At 34.6% G+C, this 21630-nt stretch overlaps 3 protein-coding genes across 4 annotated transcripts; 1 reads left to right on the top strand and 2 right to left on the bottom strand.

The window, feature by feature from the left end:
• Positions 1–4: 4 nt before the first annotated feature.
• LOC145614943 (uncharacterized) lies at positions 5–2116 on the bottom strand. The gene is made up of 3 exons (XM_081670020.1): positions 1949–2116; positions 1016–1320; positions 5–697 (listed from the first exon to the last, which is right to left on the bottom strand). Exons 1-3 carry the CDS (start codon positions 2084–2086, stop codon positions 175–177), a joined length of 966 nt encoding a protein of 321 aa, XP_081526146.1. The 5' UTR covers positions 2087–2116; the 3' UTR covers positions 5–174.
• Positions 2117–2934: 818 nt separating this feature from the next.
• On the top strand, positions 2935–8572 carry LOC145613443 (uncharacterized). 2 transcript variants are annotated; one of them, XM_081668545.1, is made up of 5 exons: positions 2935–3188; positions 4472–4671; positions 7915–8016; positions 8102–8153; positions 8246–8572. In XM_081668545.1, exons 1-5 carry the CDS (start codon positions 3092–3094, stop codon positions 8362–8364), a joined length of 570 nt encoding a protein of 189 aa, XP_081524671.1. In that variant the 5' UTR covers positions 2935–3091; the 3' UTR covers positions 8365–8572. The 2 variants fall into 2 exon arrangements, 1 of the variants encoding a protein (XP_081524671.1); XR_014106950.1 differs by lacking the exons at positions 2935–3188; positions 4472–4671; positions 8102–8153; positions 8246–8572 and adding an exon at positions 5524–7562 and having other exon boundaries at positions 7915–7973.
• Positions 8573–8869: 297 nt separating this feature from the next.
• On the bottom strand, positions 8870–16856 carry LOC145613442 (uncharacterized). Its single transcript, XM_081668544.1, has 11 exons — positions 16112–16856; positions 14841–14965; positions 13767–14211; positions 13355–13470; positions 12160–12919; positions 11599–12063; positions 11276–11464; positions 10461–10688; positions 10049–10376; positions 9629–9812; positions 8870–9546 (listed from the first exon to the last, which is right to left on the bottom strand). Exons 1-11 carry the CDS (start codon positions 16322–16324, stop codon positions 9063–9065), a joined length of 3537 nt encoding a protein of 1178 aa, XP_081524670.1. The 5' UTR covers positions 16325–16856; the 3' UTR covers positions 8870–9062.
• Positions 16857–21630: the final 4774 nt, after the last annotated feature.

The following is a 21630-nucleotide window of genomic DNA, read 5'->3' as shown; positions in this document are numbered from 1 at the left end:
GCACTTGAAATAAAATCTTTCTAGTTGACAGCATTTCATTTAGTTCGTTTGGAGATTCAAGTACATGGTGCTGCCTTTTAGGGTTCATAGAACCCTTGGGTTGATGTATTCTTTTACTCCATTGATACCGTCAGATACTTCAACGCAACTATTTAAACAATAGACAACTCAGACCTATTCTAACAACTGATTTTGTAGCCAATTTCTCATGATCATGAAAGCTTCCTCTGCATCTGCATCTTCTTCTGGAGTTTCAGGTCTATGGACAAATCCATGTCCTCTACCTTCGAAAATAACTACCTTTGAGTTGTTCCCAATTACGCTCCCAAATTCATTGAGGATATTAACCTGACAAAGAGGGTCATTATCCCCTGTTACAAACAGAACTGGTACCTTCACATTCGAAGCAGTAGATAAATTCATTCGTGTTCCATAGAAAGAAACACCAGTGACAAAAACAGAGTCTTGGTCTCTGGCTAGCACGTCTAGCACTCGGCCACCTCCATAGCAGAATCCTATTATGCCAAGCTTTCTAGAAGATTCAGCTGCCATAAACTCATCGACCATCCATTTTGTTGATGTTGCAATGTCTGTTGCCATCCTGCTGGGATCATGTTTGGCTAGCCACTGCTCCAATTGAGCTTGTGATTGGTCCTTGGACCATGGATCGCCACGGAAAAGATCAGGCACTAATACACTGCAGTTTCAAATATACTCAAAAGTCATGACATTTATGGTGGTGTTCTGAAATCTGAAATTAATAATAGAGTCCATAATCTATCAATTTGATACTGCAGTTTCAAACATGGTCATTTCCTCCGGTGTTTATGTTAGCATAGGCGCATAGCTAGCGAACTCTCCTAGTTTCACCGTCTTATTAGTTAAGACCACAGACAAAACTACGACTCTGCACCACATATGCTCCTATGTCATCTATGTACATGCTATATTCAGCAATGTTGTATTGCTTAGTTTCAATCAGACAGGAAAACCAGCAATAGGGAAACATACGTACTTGTAGCCATTGCAAGCAACGCGATAGGCAAAATCTCTGGTGTAAGAATCCTCGAAACCAAATATGTCTGTCAAGAGTAGAATGCCAGCTCCATTGTTGTTCTTGACGGCCTGGAAAAGAGAGGCACGAATTGTATCGTTGCCATCTCCTATTTCAAGTTCTGCTCCATTCACCAACTCACAAGCCTCTGCATTATCTATGTCATCTTCCAACTTAAGTTGGCTGCAACATACTACTGAGCGTGATGTCTTCTTTTGTATGAAAGATGGTACAATGCATCTCTTGGATGCCGAATTGCATCTTTTCTGTAATCAAACTGAAGCATCACAGTTAAGAAACTGATGTTGCATACTTGGTTAACCAATGTTAAAAACAAAGTTTACCCTTTTTTTTTTGGGAATTTTCTACAAAAGTGATCTACTAACCAATATTTCACCAAGTAAACATCTTCCACCATACTTTTATTATCATTCTTGCAAAGTTTTAAGTATATCATTAAGTGTAATACGGGAAAGTTTAAATTTTAACTTACTAAATTTAGAAAGTGACCTATTATTTATAAAAGTGCGCAAGATAAAAGCCTAATTCAGCATGTAATCCTACTCTAAAAACACAAATAATGCTATATCAAGCAACTAAATTCACAAATTACAAGTGAAAAATGCAGCAAATCTAGCAAAACACATAACACATAATTCAAAAACTCGTAAAAATGATCAAATTGCCATTATGTTATGCTATAAGTGAACAAGTCACATATGAATGCCGTTGTTTATTCAACTTCAAATTTTGTTGTATAGTGTATAAGATAGACATGAATTTCAACAACAAAATCCCAGTAAACAATTTAATTTTTTTCTCAATAACATAAAACACAAAATTAAAATAAAATAAATTTAATACAGAGCAAATATTGGGGTCATAGAAACATACAGAGCTTAGAAACAATGAAGAAGAAGATGATGAAGGCAAGCTTAGACGACAATACAACGAGCTTAATAGCGAGAACTTGGATTTGTTGATGCTAATTATTGAAGGAAAATTAGAACAACATGGTGAAGCTAGCTCCATTTTTTTTATTGCTGAACTTCAAAGTTTGTGTTTTTCAGAAATAAAAGGAGCCTTTCATTTTGTGTACTTACAATTTGTATTTTCTCAAAAAAAAAAAAAAAAAAAAAAAAAAAAATTATAATAATATCTTGTGTTAAATATCAGATATTTGTTGCTCTCATGAATTGATGTCAACATCTAATGGACCAAAGTATGTATACTTGCTTTTGACCTCATTCTTTGTTGAGAAGCTTTGAGTTATTCAAAATGATTAAATTAAGAGGAATGCTAAACCTCATAGATAGTGACCATAATGATTGATGAGTGTCTAGAGATTGAAGTTGAAAACAAATACTTACTTCGTATATCATAACGATCTTGAGAGTTATTTCTTGTAGGGATCAATAATGTATCGATTAATCTTTTTTTAGATTTAAATTTATAATTTTATTGTTAACTTACCAAAGTATATATTGACTAATGGTGTATGACACTTTAGGAGTCGAAAATCAAAGTGTTACTAGTAGGAAAGCTAACTCGGGCAAAATATTGTAAAATAATATTAGCAAATAAAAGTGAAATCAGACTATATTATTTTCACCTTATTTTTTCTTATTCCAAGAAAATTATGTGTACATGACCAATAAGCTAGTTAAACAAGTTTAAAAATATTCCATGAGACCATGATAATATGACCGTGTACCCGAATCCGCCCAATGCTTACCTCTAATTGGGCTAACCAGCTCTCCCAAAAAAAGAAAAGAAAAAAAAAAAACAAACAAAAAAAAAAAGACAATTTAAAGAGAAGAACACTTAAATTGGGCCACCGCCCATAAATCAGTATTTTAATTAATTGGATTTAGACTTCAAATCACAGGACGCATTAAATTGATGATTGTGATTTTACTTAGCAATGAAGGAGAGAAACCCAGAATCAGATAACAAGAAATAATCAAGAAAAACATAAAATTTTCATTTTTAAGAGAAAAAATTGATTGACAAGAGAAAAGAAAGCAAAAAAAAAAAATGGAGGGAGATGGTCCACCTGTGAACGATTGTTGTACGATTTGCCATGACAACTTCAACATTCCTTGCCAGGCTAATTGTTCTCACTGGTTTTGCGGTTACTTCTTCTCTCTTCTCTTTTTATTTATTTATAATCCTGCATTTTTATTTAGCTTAAGCAATTGATGAATTTATAATGTGTATGATGAATTTATGTTGTTGATTATTGAAATCGGAAGGCAGGTTTTTTGTTCTGGGTATTTTCTGAATTTATGAATTAGAAAGATGGACACTTTTCTGGGTTGCTATGTATGTGTGTGTATGAATTAATCAAAGCATAATTAAAGTTTACATCTTGCGATCTTAGGGGGTTTTAATTTATGGTAAAATGAATTGTTGAACTTGGGTGTGATTAATTTTTACAAATATAGTAATATTATTATCCTTGTGATGAAGGAAAATGTGAGAATTGATGACGGTGTTATAATGTGATTTAGCATGATCATTTTGATCATAATTGATGCACTGGGTTTGCTGATGAGCTTCATCTTTTGATAAATTGATGTTTGAGTGGTAATTTGCTTACTCGAATTCGACTATTTAATGCTTGTTGTAGAATTGTTGAAGGTGATTTGTCTGATTGAGCAACTACAATTCTACAAAACTACAATAATGATTAGCTTGTTAAGATTGGTTGATGCATTGGGTTTGCTAATGAGATTTGTAATTTTGGTAACTTGATGTTTGGGCGGAAATTTGCTCGCCCAAATTGGCCTATTTTAGGGTGATTGTGGAATTGACTGATGCTTATGCTATTTTCGTGCCATGATGTTAACTTATTGGAGTAAAATCCTAACCAAGGAGTGGAACTGCTTTTATGATATAACTTAGCTTGCTTATTCATCCCATATTTGTTGAAATCTTTGCTTGAGTTTGTGGATAGTGGTGGTACATTTTTTATTTGCTTAGTTCCTTGATGCAAATTGGATGTGTTTGTTGGTTATCTAGAATCTAGATTGTGTCGCTGACTCCAGTCTCACCACTTTTGGTTGAGAATTTCATTGAAGCTAATTATTGTTAAGAACAATTTTACCTTACAGCCAACAATTTGAGGATATGTGTATATAATGTGTTTGTTGGTTATCTAGAATCTAGATTGTGTCGCTGACTCCAGGCTCACCACTTTTGGTTGAGAATTTCATTGAAGCAAATTATTGTTCAGAACAATTTTACCTTACAGCCAACAATTTGAGGATATGTGTATATCACACGGAAATGCTGAAATTTTTGTTATTGTTGAAATGGTAGAAGACTAAGAAATTTCCTTTGTTATCATTGTTTGGCATGTTTGCAACTAAGTGCTATTATTGTTGACTGATTCATGTTTTATTAACTATACAGGGGGGTGTATTTTACGAGTTTGGGATCATGCATCAGCACTGCGACCATGCTTATGTCCTTTGTGTCGCCGTCCCATTAGTTTGTTAATACCTACTGAATCTTCCCGAGAACAACGGGCTAATCCAGAAGTTGCAAATATTATAGGGAGGATTGAATTATATAACCGTCAATATGGTGAACGCTCCAGTGATCTCATGCAGGTACTTATTTTTATAAAGGTTACATTAGATTAATTAGTGAACATATAGTGAATCTTTAATTATGAGGGAGTATAATATATAAATTGACATTTTGGACTCATTAGACTATCTTTAGGTTGGTTTGTTCATAATTTTGTATAGTATAGAGCAGGGGCCGTAGGTATCATTGAGATAGTAGGACCTGGGTTGGTATCATAGATGGAGATTTTCTGGTTCATATATCATTTTACATGTTTCGTTGCTTCTTTATAAGTTTGCTGCAGATATAGTTTATTTGTCCAGTTTAAGACCTTATACCCTGAATTTTGAATTGAATCTCATGTTATTTCCTGTTGAGTTGCATAATTAAAGTTTATTGCTTTGCACTTAAGGATGCTGCAATTTTGAGTTTAAAAACTGCTAAATGTAGTCATAGAACATGATTAATACTGTATGTTTTTGCAATTGGTATTCCCTTGTTGGCCCTCAATAATACTAGAATACCTGACTCTGATACCGTATGTATAAGCTTGCATGCTAATCTCAAATTCTTGTTCCCTTCTTAAACCACAACTGCATACAAAGGAAAAAAAAAAAATTACTCCCTGCATGAATCAATTCTACGAGCAATGCCAACAATGATCATTTTTTTCCTCATGAGGAAATTTGATCATTATGGACATCACAACAATGAGGAACTTGGGGCCTGTTCTCATTGACTGAGTTGAGCTGAGCTGAGCTGAGGTGAGCTGAATTTCAATGTATGAGAACAGGCCCTTGGTTTTTACTTGCTAGCTATTCTTTTATTATTATGGAATAAAAAAGAATATGGTGATTTGTGGGAGAGAAAATGTTTGTAGGATATTGATAGAAAGAGAGAGTGGTGAGGTCTTTTTTTTTTTTTTTTTAATCATTGGTGGGATAAAATTTCCTCACCAAATTTCATCGTGAGAAAAATAAGGATTTTAGAGAGAGAAAGTGGGTAGAGAGAGAATGAGGAAACCATAATTTCCTCTTTGTTGAGAGTGCTCTTCTACTTTTGTGTTATATAGTTTTGAGATGCCTATGATTTCCTTGTTCAACTAATCTCTTGCAAGGAATCAATATTTGAGGGAGGGGCAAATTAGTCATAGCCTATTAGGAATGTCTTGGGGAATAAGTTAGAGTTAGTTATGAGACTTTTTCTATAAATAGGACTCATTAGGAGGGTTAATAATCATCCAGAAAATTGTATAATAAAGAGTAATTGTATTGTTAGATTACATTGATCTTCAATACAAATATCCGTTACTTAGCTTAAATTCTGCTTAATCATCTTCTTAAACTCCCCTAATCTTTCTGACCTGAGCTAATTCCTAGCAAATGGTATCAGAGCAGTTCTGTCCCGGTAGAATCACCCTCTGAAAATTCTGTTTTCTGCCATTATAAAAAAAAAAAAAAAAAACCGAGAATGGAGGTCGCCGGAGCTCCGATTTGGTCACTTGAGCAAGTTTCCGAAAGGATGGAGGAATCAACGAAGAGGATTGTTGATAACCTTCAAAGAAATCTGGAGAAAATCTTTGATGATGTATTTTCTCCAATTTTCTCTTCCATGAAATTGGAGTTGAAGGAAATGGAAGAAGAGCTTGAGGATGAAGAGAACCAAGCAGATTTAATGGAGGAGGAGGAAGTTCCAGAGAACATCTTCACCGGCGAGGAGTTGCAGTCAGCCACCATTTCCATAGGTGAGGAAATTTCCAGATGTGAGCAAAACTTTTGTTCCATCATTAGCAGCTTCTCTGGTGGCGTGATGGTGGAGAAATTGGGTGGAGGATGTCGTGGAGGTGCTGGTGGAAGCCGTGGTAAATTTGCAGGTGGATTTACTAGTGGTGGTGTGCCTTTTGCGAGTGGTCTTAGCAGTGATTTTGAGAGCAGTGGGTTGGTAAATAAGGCAGGTGGTTTTGTTGGTGGTTTGTATGGTGGAATATTTGAGAGAGGTGGCGCCGGATGTTGTGGTTCGGGTGGTGGTCCAGGAGGTTGTGTCGAAAATTGTAGTGGTGGTGGGATGTTTGGCTTTCGGTCGAAGAGCTCAAATCAGGGCCCGAGATTGACGGTGAGTGGTTGTAGAGGGAACGGCAGATCTGGTGGCAGTGGTAACATCGAGTTTACTGGTGGAGGTGGTTTTACCACTAGAGCATCTGGTGGCCAGGAAAGCAGTGGTCAAGGTGTCGCCGGTGAGAAACCGAGTATAGGATGTAATGGTCTCGCAAGAAATTCACCAGGGGGTGTGTTCGAGCGTGGTGGGGCCGGAGGGTGTGGATCTAGTGGTGGCCCGGGTGTGTGCACTGGTGGTGCGGATTTTTTGGGTGGCTTGGCACCATGGAATTCGTTACAGATTCTTCCAGTAACAATGGAGTATGAGAGAAGCTTGGGGTCCTTTGTTGGCTTGGAGAGGAAGTGAAAAATGATTTATGCTAGTAAGGGTAATTTTGTCAATTACCAAGCTCATGATATCATGGCTGAGGAAAATCCTTGGGGGCCCTTCTCATACCATAACGTTGAATGGGTTTCTGAAAAGGGTAAAAGGGAGGAAATGGGTTCATCTTTCACAAGGCCCATTACTAAAACATTTAGCTCACAACCCATTCCCTCACAACCAGATTACTTATCCCACTCCTCTCATTTGATTTTTCAGCCCATTCCTATCTCTATCAACCCCACCCACTCAAACTTTTTCCAACCAGATCCAAGGACCAAGCTATACTTTATTTCTCAGCAACTTGCACAAGTCAAGTCAACGAAGACCAACTCTACCCAAAATTCAATGATCTCTCATTACATGCTGGTGCATTATTCAGATTTTTCTGCCACTAGTGACCACTGTTGCCAAGGCCGGGAATCCAGTTCCGATTATAAACCACCTTGAGGACAAGGTGAATGTTTGGGCGGCGGGTAATGCAAGGAATCAATATTTGAGGGAGGGGCAAATTAGTCATAGCCTATTAGGAGTGTCTTGGGGAATAAGTTAGAGTTAGTTATGAGACTTTTTCTATAAATAGGACTCATTAGGAGGGTTAATAATCATCCAGAAAATTATTGTTAAGCTTGGCTTAGTTTTGGGAGAGCTACTCTTCCTCTCGAATGAAGAGTAATTGTATTGTTAGATTACATTGATCTTCAATACAAATATCCGTTACTTAGCTTAAATTCTGCTTAATCATCTTCTTAAACTCCCCTAATCTTTCTGACCTGAGCTAATTCCTAGCATCTCTTTTGTTTTCTCAGAGATTGCGAGACCTTCCCTTTCTTCTTCGAAGATTATTGCGTGATTTGATGGATCCTCAGAGATCTCTGCCATTTATAATCAGAGCTCGAATTTATTTGGCAGTTAAGTGAACTTGTCTATTTACACTCTATTTTTTGTTCTGTAGTGAATTGTGCATAGAGTAACCTTCCGCCATTGTAATTTCAGGTGTTTTGCAGTGCCATATATGTATTGAGTCCAGTGGACATTATTCCTGAAGGTAAAATACTTCAATTATTATGCAAACTGCTAAAATTGTATGCATTGGCCGTAAAGGAGCAATTTTTCATATGCAATTTTTTCCTTTTTCAGGAGTACTTGGAATCATTGGCCTTGTGGATGATTTGATCCTGGTACTTATCTGCTTCTTGCATGTAGCTGCCCTATATCGATCTGTTCTTGTTTTTCGTCATGGTACTCATGGAGGTTAAAGAGTTTTTCCATTAACCTGACTGCTCAAGCGACAAAAATACAGCTGATGCCATCCATTTATGATTTGTAGCTTAGGGCTCTTTTTATTCTATCTGTGTAGTTTGTTAGGTTTATACCGTGGTTTTGAAATTGTATCAGCATCGGCTTTGCCCCTAAACGTTCATATAACAAGTTCCCATTAATCCCATAGTTTCAGTTTTCAACTTATCAGACACAGTTCCCATTAATCCCATAGTTTCAGTTTTCAACTTATCAGATGTGTCAGTGTAGTCTGTGTCTGGCTCGTTTGTATGATTGTATCATTGTACTCCCTTACAGGAAGGAACACGACAATTATCTTGGTAGATACAATTCAGGTGACAAATTAGAACAATGTGACTTCCAAACAACAATTATCTTGGTAGTTTTACAGTCTTGACACTCTATGCCGTACACAAACAAATGCAATACAATATCAGATGATCAAACTTTATCCATACAGCAACGGTCTAGAAGCATAAAAGGTACAGCAGGAACAATATTTATTAAGAATTCCAAATGCCAAATGTTATTTACATCATAATTTACTGAGCATTGATCGAATGACTAAATTGCCACGCCCTACTTTCTTGCTACACATAATTACATTTACAATATATACACATGATTTTGGGGTATGTTTAAAAAGCAATCCCCCACTACGATTTATTTTAACAAATTAAACATTCTTCAGCAGCTGCTCATACCATGGTCCATGTACACTGGCAGACACAACTGCCATACCAATAAGAACTTCTGCAATTTCTACTACCTTATCAGTGAGCAAAGTAGCTCCCACACGCCGAAGTGCCATCTCCACCAATTGCCTACCCTTGCTTCCGGTGCCACCGAGCATGGCAGCTCTTAAAGCCAAGTAAACAGCTCGAGAAACATGCGTAAAGATCGCATCCCCAGATTTCAAGCTCTTTGAGAGCATGTTCTCCACCACACCCCTCTTTTCTCGCAGCTTTTCCAAGTTGATAACGTGGTTAACATCATCTGAGAGCTCAATAATTGCTTTGACAATATCAGCAATACCAACATCTTCGACCTTATCGAGCAACTCCGAAAGCTGTTTGGCAGCTTGAGAGATAATGTTCTCCATGTCTGATGGGTTAGTTACCAAGTGTTCACTAAGAAGGGCTTGTCGAAGAACCAGCATACTGCAAAGAAAGAAAGTAAATATTTACAAACATCCATGTTACATGCAAGCAGAAGGGAAGATAGGAGAGAAGTTACACAAACCTTGTGGAAATAACAATGATCTTCTGCAGTTGAGACTGAACTCCTCTTAGTCTAGATACGTTAAGTTTCAAAGTTTCAGGCAGAGATTCTTGAACCAGACCTTCAATCTCACTCACTAACTTTAATAAACCAACCCTCAGAAACAAATCTTTCCTATCTCCTCTGCACTCCGGTTGCTCTTTACCTGAAAGTATGTAAGATCAAAGAGTTTAAAAGGAAGCCCACCATAATTTGGACCTAATTATCTACATGTTGCTTCTCAACAATTGTGAAAGAATTTCTTAAATAATGCAGTATGATTTAGTAATTGATTTTAAGAGAACTCATTGTGGATGCCATATAATCTCTAAATAATGGACTCCTTATAAATTTGTCCGAAATTAAATGAATGAGATGCTCATCAAATTTCCAGCATCATACCAGTGGCGGTTGGTCCCATTGAGCGTATCCTTGACAACACTGAAACACTTCCCCCTGTGCGAAGAGTAGTTGGAGGTATCCCCTGAGGAGATGTCACCTGGATATCTGGCAACGTTGACAGTGAATCCAAGTATTCATCCCACTCCCGCTCCAAATTAGTGCTCGCTGAAGTCATCCAACTCATTGTCAATGGTAATGAAGTAAAAGCATCAGAAGGTGATCCATATCGATTTGAAAAAGCTTTTTGTAAATAGTCCAATCCAGCAGGCCCTTGTATCATTGGCTCAATGATTCTGATACGTGCTCTGCTTATCTCTTTCTTCAGTTTCTACATAATAAAATAAAATGAATTAATTAAAATTGTATTGCAAGGAGATAAAGAACCTAAACAAAGACACAAAGAGCAACAAACCTGAATCTCATTTAGGACAAAACGAAGACCCTTGACAATTGATATGGCAAAAGAAGATTTTGTATTATCTCCAGAATGCGAAGCCTCATTCAGTTCTTTCAACATGTTCAGGTGAGCAGCCTTCCTCTCATCATCATTTACTGGGGCTGACAGCTTTTGCAGAGTCGTCAGTGCATACTCCAGTAGTTTTCCCAGGTAAGTTATGTCCAATGTTCCAGCACTCAAAACCTAAAAAGACAAAGGACAGTCATCAACATGCATATAATAATACAGCTATGATGAAGAGGCTCTAATCCTATAAAAAAAAATTAAATGACTACAAATAAGGCTATGTATTCTGTAAACTTATTACTTATCATTATTATGATTAGACTTCATCATATCAGACCACAAAAACATATAGCAAACCAGATCAAAACAAAATAGATAATCTTATCTTTTTAAATTATTGACAAATATCTTTAATCCTGTACTTATCAAAAATATGAAAATTGGAATTCTATATTATACAAAACACAGTAGAACACCAAAACAAAATAGATAATCTTATCTTTTTAAATTATTGACAAATATCTTTAATCCTGTATTAATCAAATATATGAAAATTGGAATTCTATATTATACAAAACACAGTAGGTCAAATCAAACAAGATACCAAATAAAATGAATCTAACGAAATATGAAAGCAGACCAGACCTTAGACAATTCAGACTTATTTCAATTACAGAAAACATGGTCAATCTATGATGTCTGTGGAGAGGGGGGGGGGGGGGGGGGGGGGGGAGGGGGGGAGGTGCTAGAAACAATCAAACTACCTGTGAAAGGATATCTATATCGATCGTATCAGTAATCTCTTGTCGCCAGGCATTGGGAGACATTTCGCACAGTTCATCCCTAACTTCTGTCATGAGTTTAAGAACCCAGCTGAAGTCTGGCAGCTCCTGCTGCATAGATTCCATGATGCCATCCCAAAATGCTTTCTCCATCGCCTCTTTAATTTGAGCCTGCATGGACATATGACAGGTTAAAGACTTCACATGTGTAACAGTGTAAGCCAATACAAGCACAAAAAAAATGCATCCATCAAATATTTCAAAAAGATAAAAGAAAAAAAGGCACCAATGCAACATGAACACACCTTAATACCACTGTCATCTTGATCATCCATGTAAAGCTTATCGGCGAAACCATGACGATGTTCATGGACTATCTCATTTACCAAGAGTTCATTCTCAGTGACTGGCTCTTTGTCACTGCTTAGTTGGACATCTGCACCGCGTTCTTCTGGTACAGATGAAATCACTGCTTGGCTTGCAGTTGTATCATCTTCCTTGAACAACGACCGTACCACAGCGCTTGGTCTTGCACTTCCACCAGCCATGCTGCTTGCTTCACCAGAGACTGAAGATGGTGAGCTGTCTGATGAACTAGAATACCCAGGAGATGATATATGAGCTACAGGGGATGCAAATGGACTTCCAGACTCCCTTGATGCAAAGAATTTGGATCGAACATCAGAAATAGCATTCTCCATGCGTTCAATGCCAGCATCACCACCCAAATCCTGCACTTTTGCCTTAAGAAGTGTCTGATCTTCCATCACCTAGCATCATCCAAATTATTCAAGGGGACCATCAAATTATGAAATTAACATAGAGTTGTATGAAACGTAAACAATAAAGTTCTGCTAATTCCTTACCTGCTTCTGAATAGCTTTCATGTCATGAGTAAGACCACTGTTGTCTCCCTCAGGTGTCAGCTTACAGGTATGCATCATAGATAGCTCCATCTGGCAAGCAGCCCTCACCAAATCCTCCTCTAGTAGTCTAGCATCCTTGACCTTCCATACCACAAAGCAATACAGATACGAGCACCATGCTCTATCAAATGTCTCCAGCTGCGACCTGAAACTTGCAAGATTTTCCCCTGATGTAGATTTGACACAGGAACCTTCTAATATTATCCTGATCAATAACTCAAACTCCTGAATAAACTTCACAGCAGCCTCAGTAAGGGCTGTCTCATGCCCACCTTTACCGCTTAGAACGGCATCTGGGTGACCCAGTATCATATAGGCACAAAGAACAATCCTCACAGCATATCTTGACAATTTACGGGGGCCATGAGTTCCTTCTCCCCTAGATACAGCTCTCTTTTGTCCCCTGGTCCTGGATGCATGGCTTCCATTGCGCCTGCGCACTGGACTGCTAACACGCTTCAGCAGGTGATCAATATTTTCCAACCCAAAGGAACCACTAGTTCCCTGTCGGACCCTGAGACGGACTTCAAGCCGATCAACCAAAGATTTCACAACCTTCAAAGTCGTATCTGACTCTATAAGAACTGCAAGCTGTTCAAAGGGCATTGTCTTGACTGATTTAACATTGATATTCAAATCCTCAAAACCTTTTGCTAAAGAAAAAGTAGTTCCTCTCAATTTCACAAACCGTCTCCAGCACCTGCAACCAATGCCATGGCAAAACAATAGTCAGAAATTGGAAGTAGAGGAGTAACATGTCCAGCAAAATCTAAATCAATTGCCAATGAAAACAAGGAATTGCCATTGCATCAACAATTCACAGCATACAACCACACTAAGGAGAAAAATAAAATAATTATGTGCCCACACTGATTGCCAAGGAAAACTTGTCCAAAAAAAAGTTTCAAAAAAATTTAGAGGACAAAAAAATGCTTCTACAATTGCTTATGCAGCAGACAATAACTCCATCCAGCTTTTAAAGTGAGTTAGCATGATTGAGCTTCACCATTGTGTTTTTAATATACAAACATAACTAACCCTCAAGTTACACAATGCAGACAATTGAATATATAAGATAGAAATTGGCATCACGAATAAGCATATATATACATAACCAACAATATAAATTCTTCACCTTGATAATTTTCTTGCAAGATTTAAAGCCTGGTCATCTGTGACATTACAATTTACACGAGGAGAACCAGTTATACTCTTTTTCTGCCTCAAAAGTTCTGCTCGTTGTCTTCTGGCCTGTCACCAGCCACATCAATTAGTTACAATTCTTACAAATTGTAAAAGGACATCATAAACTACCAATTATAATGAATTTATGGTGGGTCAAGAGATCAGCAAAAGTCAGGTCTAAACAAAATGTCTCAAAAATTATACTCCATACATCCCAAAATCATTGATGTTAAACCACATTTGGATTCAGTTGCACAAAGTTTTAAATAATTAATTGGATTCATAAAATCCAACATCTGACAAACTACATTGAATGGTTGACAAAAGACAAGCATATAATACGAAGTAGATAATATACATACCCTTTGCAGCCGATCTTCCAGTTGTTCCCTCTTTTTTTTTCTCTCCATTTCCCGCTGACTGTAAACAGAATTAGCTGCTCTCTGTACTCGTACCAACCTTGCATGTGCCTTTGACCTCTCAGCTTCCAGCAATCCTAGTCTCTTTCTCTCTGCAGCAGCACGCTTATGGTGGATAGCAGCACGCACACACTCCTTATATTTACTTTCCTGCATCGTCCTCCGCATTAAAGATTGAGCAGTCCGCTCTTTCCTTGCAGCTCTCCGCTGCCTACGAGATTTCTGGATAAGCATTCTGTTTGCCTCTGCTTGCTGAACCCGTGATTCAACTTTCATACCCAATTCATCACGCTCTTTCTCAACACGCATTTTCACCTCACTTTTAGCTGCTTGTCGTAACTCATCCAATCTAGCCAAGCGCATCTGAGCCTTTGAAAGAATGCTCAACCTGCAACATCATGAATCTTAAAACATGCCACATAATTTCCACTATAGATGACATTGTTGCAGTAAAATGTCATCCAACATTTTCAGAACATTTATTAAAAAAAAAAAAAAAAAGAACATATTTATAACAGGTTCAAGGAAAGAAAAAATCTGGTAAAATTAAAAATAAAAATTTGAAAATTATACTTCATATTAAAGAAAAAACATACACACAGTTCCACCCCCCAAACAAAAAAAAAAAAAAAAAAAACAAAACAAAAAAAAAAAAAAAAAACAAAAATCAGCAAAAAGGGCCTTTTTCTAACATTAGAGGAGAGTCAAACAGTTGTATACAGTAAAAATCAAGCAGCAGTACTGACTTTAAGCACCAAGGAAACATCTTTTCTCCTCCTAAAAAAGAAAAAAGAATGTTCTTAAACATACAAGTGATCTTGCTCATAAAGCGCACTAGAAGTAGAGCACATATTGTTTTGAATAACAAGAAAATCCATTAACATACAAGAACAGCCATGTAATCAACTCATCAGAATCCCTTGATACATAGATAAAAAGAAAGAACAACTCTATGTTGAAGTAATTTATAATTGTTTTTTCAATAGGAAGACAACAACAGACCAAGCAAACACAAACCTTTTCTGCTCGGCTGCATTAAGCTTAGCTTCAAGTCTCTGACCAAGATCCAATTCTTGTGAAGATGACCATGATGGGCTCCTCTGCTTAGGCCTTGCCTTGCTTGACAAAAATTCATGGAATTGCTGCCATCACCAAAACCATAAAGATCATCAGTAAATTGAGACTTTCGGAAACAATATCGTATCCATGACATATGTAAAAGCAATTGCACGACAGTTACATTGCAATTATGCAAAACAAACTGACTAATGGAGATGGAACTTCAGTTCAAACAGTACTGTTGGTTCAGTGAGGAGGCTTCAAAGCATATTAGTCCGTATCTCTTCAAAAAACTACCAAAATCAACCCGATCTTCTGATCAAATCATAAAATTCCTAATAATAAACTACTTGTATTAACAACAAACACAATACTTATCCACGTTATTTGCCACCAAAAAAAAAAAATGCATATCCAACCCGACCTTCTGATCAAATCATAAAATTCCTATATTAAACTACTTGTATTAACAACAAACACAATACTTATCCACATTATTTGCCACAAAAAAAAAATGCATATCCAACACAAATGAACGGTGTAGTAGTCTCTTAGACATAGAATTATGAGACAAAGCAAATAGGAGTACTTTGACGGAAAATACTTCGTAATTAAAACTTCCAATATTAGTAAGAAGATTAAACTTTAATTAACCAAAATCAATCATTCAACGCCTTAATCCCATAAGTGGGGAATTTAACAATTTTTTTAAAAAAAACAACTATACATAAAAATTCCGAAACAAATTTCCAACAATTTTATACCTTCTAATGATCTGTGATTCAGTGTCCAAAATCAACTACGAAATTATTTCCGTTCAGTTCATGTCCCATCAAACAATTAAACACCAAATTAACCCAAAAGAAGAAAAAAAAATCTAAATTTTACGAGTAGAAAATATGAATAACAATAAAATCACACTAATATTCAACGAACTACAAAAGTCTGCAATCAACATAAAAACAGAGAAAAACACTATGAACTAAAACCTCGTTGATTAACCCCTAATTATTCCCATCAATTAACAAAAGAAATTAACAAAATCACACTAAATTTAACTGAAATTCAAAAAATTGCACATTGAACGTAAAAATAAGAGAAATTTCACACTATACAACAAAAAGGCATAAATTAAAACCCTAATATAACATCAATTCAACAATTACACACTAATTCAAACTTAAATTCAACAATTCAAACACAAATAATGAAAAAAGTAAGACTAAAACCTGACGACGAAGATCGGCTTCTTTAAGTTTAGCATCGATTTCTTCAGCAGTCGGAGTATTCCGACACTCAGAAAGTCGGCGACGAAGTCTCCGAGGAAGTTTCGCCGGAGAAGTCGGAGAAGAAGAAGAATCATTGATCGGAAAACTCATCGCAACGCCGGAAACTGCCATATTTTCCGACGATGATTCCTTGGTATCTGACATCGACGCCATACATTCAACTAATAATTTTTAACCAACTTTTTTTTTTATATTCACTTTCTAATTATGTACTTATTACAATCAAATAAAATAGATTATGATTTATACACACCTAAATAAAGAAAGATATTAACAGATGATGAACAATTCAACAGATAATATGATCACACCGAAATTTTGATGATATAATTTGGAGAGAGTTTGAGAGAAAATGAAAGTTGCGTGAAAGCAAACGTTGTAATTTTTTATTTTTTTTCTTTTTTTTGGGCTGAAAGTTTGGTGGGCTTTGTTTTATGATGGAAGAATTTTTTGCAGTGGAAAGAGAGTCGTGTAATTAAAGGATTTTTTTTATTAATTGTTAGAATTTTTATTTTTTATTTTTTTTATTTTGACCATGTATTTAAATTAATACTCGTATATTAAAGTACTACGTAAAAAAAAAAAAATCGACTATTACTCTTATAATGTAAAAATATTACGAGTACTATATTATTTTAATGTGTGTATCTTAACTGTGTCAATTTTTTTTTTTTGACAGAATTGTGTCAATTATTTTAAAGTAGGCGTTAATTCGAATCGGGTTTAGGGGTAAAGGTATTTAAGAGTCGTGTAATGAAGGGATTTGTGAGTTGGTTACTCAAATTTCTAGATAGGTCTAAAAAAGAAAAATAAAGTGGGGATAGATGACGTGGAAGTATGAAAAGGGGTTTAATCTGAGTAAGATACTTGGTTGCAACAGGAGAGGAAGTCAGCGTCTTAAGACAAGTACAAGTTTAAAGTTTTGGACGATTCCTTGGGCTTTATACCTTTATATTTTCTTCTTATCCGTTGAATTTGGATCTTAGGCTATAGATTAGGCTTTCATTATTCATGCCACATTTGTTGGAGTTTGGTGAGTTCACTTCATTGCCACATATTATTCACGCTCTCATTATACTGTTTTTTTTTAACAAGATAAGAATAAAAAAAATATATTTGTACTCCGTATTAGGAAGTCCTCCTCATGAGATGAACGGATTATATATTGCGGAGTATTGTATACAAGTGAGTAAGCATTTATTACTTATATACTCTAATTCATTAGCAAAAATGTGATAAAATCTTGTATTTAATTTATGTAATTAATATATGATTAGTAACTTTTTTTAAGGATAATTAGTGACTTTTAGTATAGAGTTTTTTTTTTTTTTTAGTATAGAGTTTTTTTTTTTTTTTTTTTATTATAGAGTTATTTGTTCATGATATTATTTACTCTGTTACTCATTACATTATAGTCAATACAGTAATATTATAAATTTGTACCAATTACAATTGATTTATATACTTGGTATTATACTAATCTTTGATAATTAATGGAGTAAAAATTAAATCGAATGGTAGAGTAGCTAACTCATTATACGGTTTAAAGTAGCTGAAAAGAGATTCTAGCCGTAGTGGATTAAAGATTCCCAAATGTGTGCATCAAGGAAAGCTCTGAATCTGCGAGAAACACACACTTGTGCACCTCTCAACATGACACTGCTGTCACATTCTAAGCCTTGTTGTTTACTCAGGAGTTACTTTAAGCCACCTACTTCCCAGATTTATTTTTATTTTATTTTTTTAAAAAAAAATAGAAACTTTGAAAATTCAAACCTTTTTGATTGCTTCGTTAGTAATATTTTTTTAATTTGCTGTTTATACACGATTACACCACTTTGTAAAAATAATCTAGTTGTTAAACTTAGCTGACCAAAGATAACGTTGAAATTTACGTCAGATTTATTAATACCAATTAAATTGCTAATTTGCTGTTGTTTTCCCTTGATTAAGAAAGTTCTTGAGCCTTTGACTTCATTATCTTCCTTATTCTAGCATTTTACAGAATTTTATATATTTTTGCTATTTTAACATAAATGATTTGTATAAATGAAAATTTATATGACGTATGTACACGAGAACCTCTAAAATTATGTCATAATATACCCAAGAACCTCTAAAATAATACCGCAATAGTACACAAATTTATATATTAGTCGCATTATATTGCGCATCGTATTGACATATTTAAGTAATAAAGAAAAAGAGTAATTTGAGTTTTTCCCTTGACAAAAGAAAGAATATATCCCTAGAGTGATGGGTGGGTAATACACTACTAATACGAATTTGAATTGCTATATTGTTACGTTGCCTATGTATGTGATGTAATCACCAAGTTCGATTGATATAATTATGATATTGATAATGTAATTTACGTTATTAATTATAATATCAAAAGAAACTTGCTGTCAATTATTGTACAATTCACCACCCCCTCTTTACGTGATATTATTGATCGATAATTTAAACATAAATATATATATGCAAGGTAGGGCCTGTTCATATTTACTAAACTGAGCTGAACTGAACTGAACTGATTGGAGCTGAACTGAACTGAATTGATCTGAAATGAATATTTTATGTGAGAGGGAAATTAAGAGCTGAACTGAACTGAACTGAACAGATTGGAGCTGAACTGAACTGAAATTAAGTAAATGTGAACAGGCCCGTAGTATGCATTTACGTACCTCATATAAATGTGTTCATACATAAACCTTTTTTTTAATATTAAAAATAGTGATTAATGGATTACATGAATTGATGAAGTAATCCTGTTCAACATACATATACATATATATATATATACATATATATATATATATATATATTTTTTTTTCTAACACGAGTGAGTAGCAATAAATTTATAATTAATCACCTACTAGGATTTAGTATTTAGTAAGCCATTCATCATCATGTGGCGCTCCGTCATTATTTAATCGGGTATTTCAATTCATATGTTTAAAAATATGTATCTTACAATAATTGAGCTAACAACTTCAAGTTTAAACACTAGTGTGTTAGCCATTAAGCTATTACCATATTACATGCTATGTAAAATTAAATACTAATAAGCCACAAAAAAATTATCATATTACATGTCATTCAATCAATTAAATAATAATACTAATGATTAAATTACTCATTTACTCCAGACAGGATAAGTAAATAACACATGATATATATTACAATCAAGTTAAATTAAGTTCATACAATAATAATCATAATAATAATAATAATAATAATAATAATAATAATATATAGTAACTCGAGGCATCGCTAGCTCCAACCCAAAAACTAGTTATCATATTGTAAATTGTGGTACTCGTCAAATAACAAATTGTCAATTCAGCGCTCTAACCTGATTGTATTATTGTATGTTAGTGTGATCGAGTAAATGTTAGTTATTACTCGTTAGCAATTGTCAAAACAATTATTTATATATAGCCAGCCAGGTGCAAAAGTGTATCAAGGCTATTTTCTAATCCTTTTTATTTGTTGCTCATTTTAAAATCTTAATTTAAAGAGAGCAAATAAATACTCCATCAAATGAGCAAAAGAGCACCATTTTTTATTTTTGATCCTTTGATGCACCTACATTTATGTGCACGATGCAACCCGTGTATGTAAAAGGTGTTTGATAATGGAAGGTAAAGTTTGTCTATTTTGACAAACACTAGGCAAATGCAAATACAAACTCTAAAAAGTTAATTTTGCTAGCTTTTGCGTAAAACAATTTCAAAATTAAAAAACTACCATCCTCCAATATTTTGTCAAACATCATTAACCGAGGATCTATTTTTCATTTTTTTGTCAAATAAATTGATAGGAATATTTTGTCAAACATCAGTATTTCAAAATCAATAATTGCATTAATTAACCATAATCAATGCCCAACTACATTACCCCTAGAAATTTACTACTCCCTCCGTCCCTAAATTACATTCCTCTTTCTAGCATTTATTCCTCACACAATAGAGAGAAAGAGGAATGTAATTTAGGGACGGAGGGAGTAGTCTTTTAGAATATTGAAAAATAAAACATAGGATCACATTATGTTTTGTAGTTTTGTACATAGCAAAATGCCAAAATACTTCTTAGTATATTGTAATTACATACATTAACCTTAATCGTTGGCCAACTTTTCTTAATAAATTATGTGACTAATATGATAACCTTTATATAAGAAATTGTTATGGTTTTATTTCATAACGATACATAGGGATCCATTGAAATTGTAATTCTAAATTAAGCGCTAGATCAGTGTTACTCTATTGTTCAGTGCAAGAAATAAAAATTTAGGGAAAATATAATGCTTTAACTTAATTGTGCTACATACAAAATTTGATACTTAAACGCAAGTATATATGCAACAATTATTTTAATAAAATTAAAATCTTATAACATTATAAATTGATAGGAGTATTATCGATCAAAAATATTTTCTAATACATCCGACTCTTGTGCAACAAGCACAAGCTAAGACAAACATAATAACGAAACATCAAACAACTAACAATAAATTATAGATGTTTTTTTTTAAAGGTAATAGAATAACATAAATATTGATAGATGGCTGGATTAATTAACCCCTTTGTTTAACTTAAACAATGATCAATGTAAACTCGTCACATAGAAACGTTGTCATTCTTCTTTTCTCTACACTTCTTGCACCAAAGACTCTTCCGATCAACAAAATATTGTATCTCCTCCTTATTTTGCAACACTATCCATACACCTGAACGTCGGTAAAACAATATTTTACCAAACAGGGGAAACCTACGAGCAGGGTCGTAGTGTATGTATATTTTTTCTACAGATAATCCAAGTCCCCTGAGTGAAAAAAAAAAAAAGAGAGAGATTAGATCGTAAATTTTGTCAAGTTAGTATTTCAAAGAAGTTTATCAACTTAGTATGAATATATATATATATATATATATATATATATATATATATATATATATATATATATATATATATATATTATGCACACAAAGTATAACAAGGTGTCAAGTTAGTATTTCAAAGAAGTTTATCAACTTAGTATAACATTGATTGACGGATATATATAATTGAATACTCCTATAACAAGATCTTGATGAAATGAATTGAAATAGTGTATATATATAGTATAGAAAATTTATATATACCAGGTGAAAAAATTATAAAGCTCCATTTCAGTGAGGGGATATCCATCTGAAAAGGTAACATAGATTGTCCTTTCCATCACTGGACCTCGGTCAATTGTTGGGCTCCAAGGCATTGCTTGTGGATTCAAAGCATGACGCCTTTGGTTTTGAGCCATAATGAGTTGAGTGGATGAGATCTTGTGAAGAGAATGCACCCAAATTTAGGGGACGATAGTAAAATTGTTATATTGTTTTCTTTTTAATTTTCTATAATGAATGTGAGACAAGGGTGGTATCTTGCTAGCATATTTATACTAATTAAGATAAAGAAGG

The sequence above is a fragment of the Chenopodium album genome, chromosome 25 (assembly GCF_948465745.1).
Source record: "Chenopodium album chromosome 25, dcCheAlbu1.1, whole genome shotgun sequence".
Taxonomy (NCBI): Eukaryota; Viridiplantae; Streptophyta; class Magnoliopsida; order Caryophyllales; family Amaranthaceae; genus Chenopodium; species Chenopodium album.
This window is presented reverse-complemented; position numbering and strand designations above follow the sequence as displayed.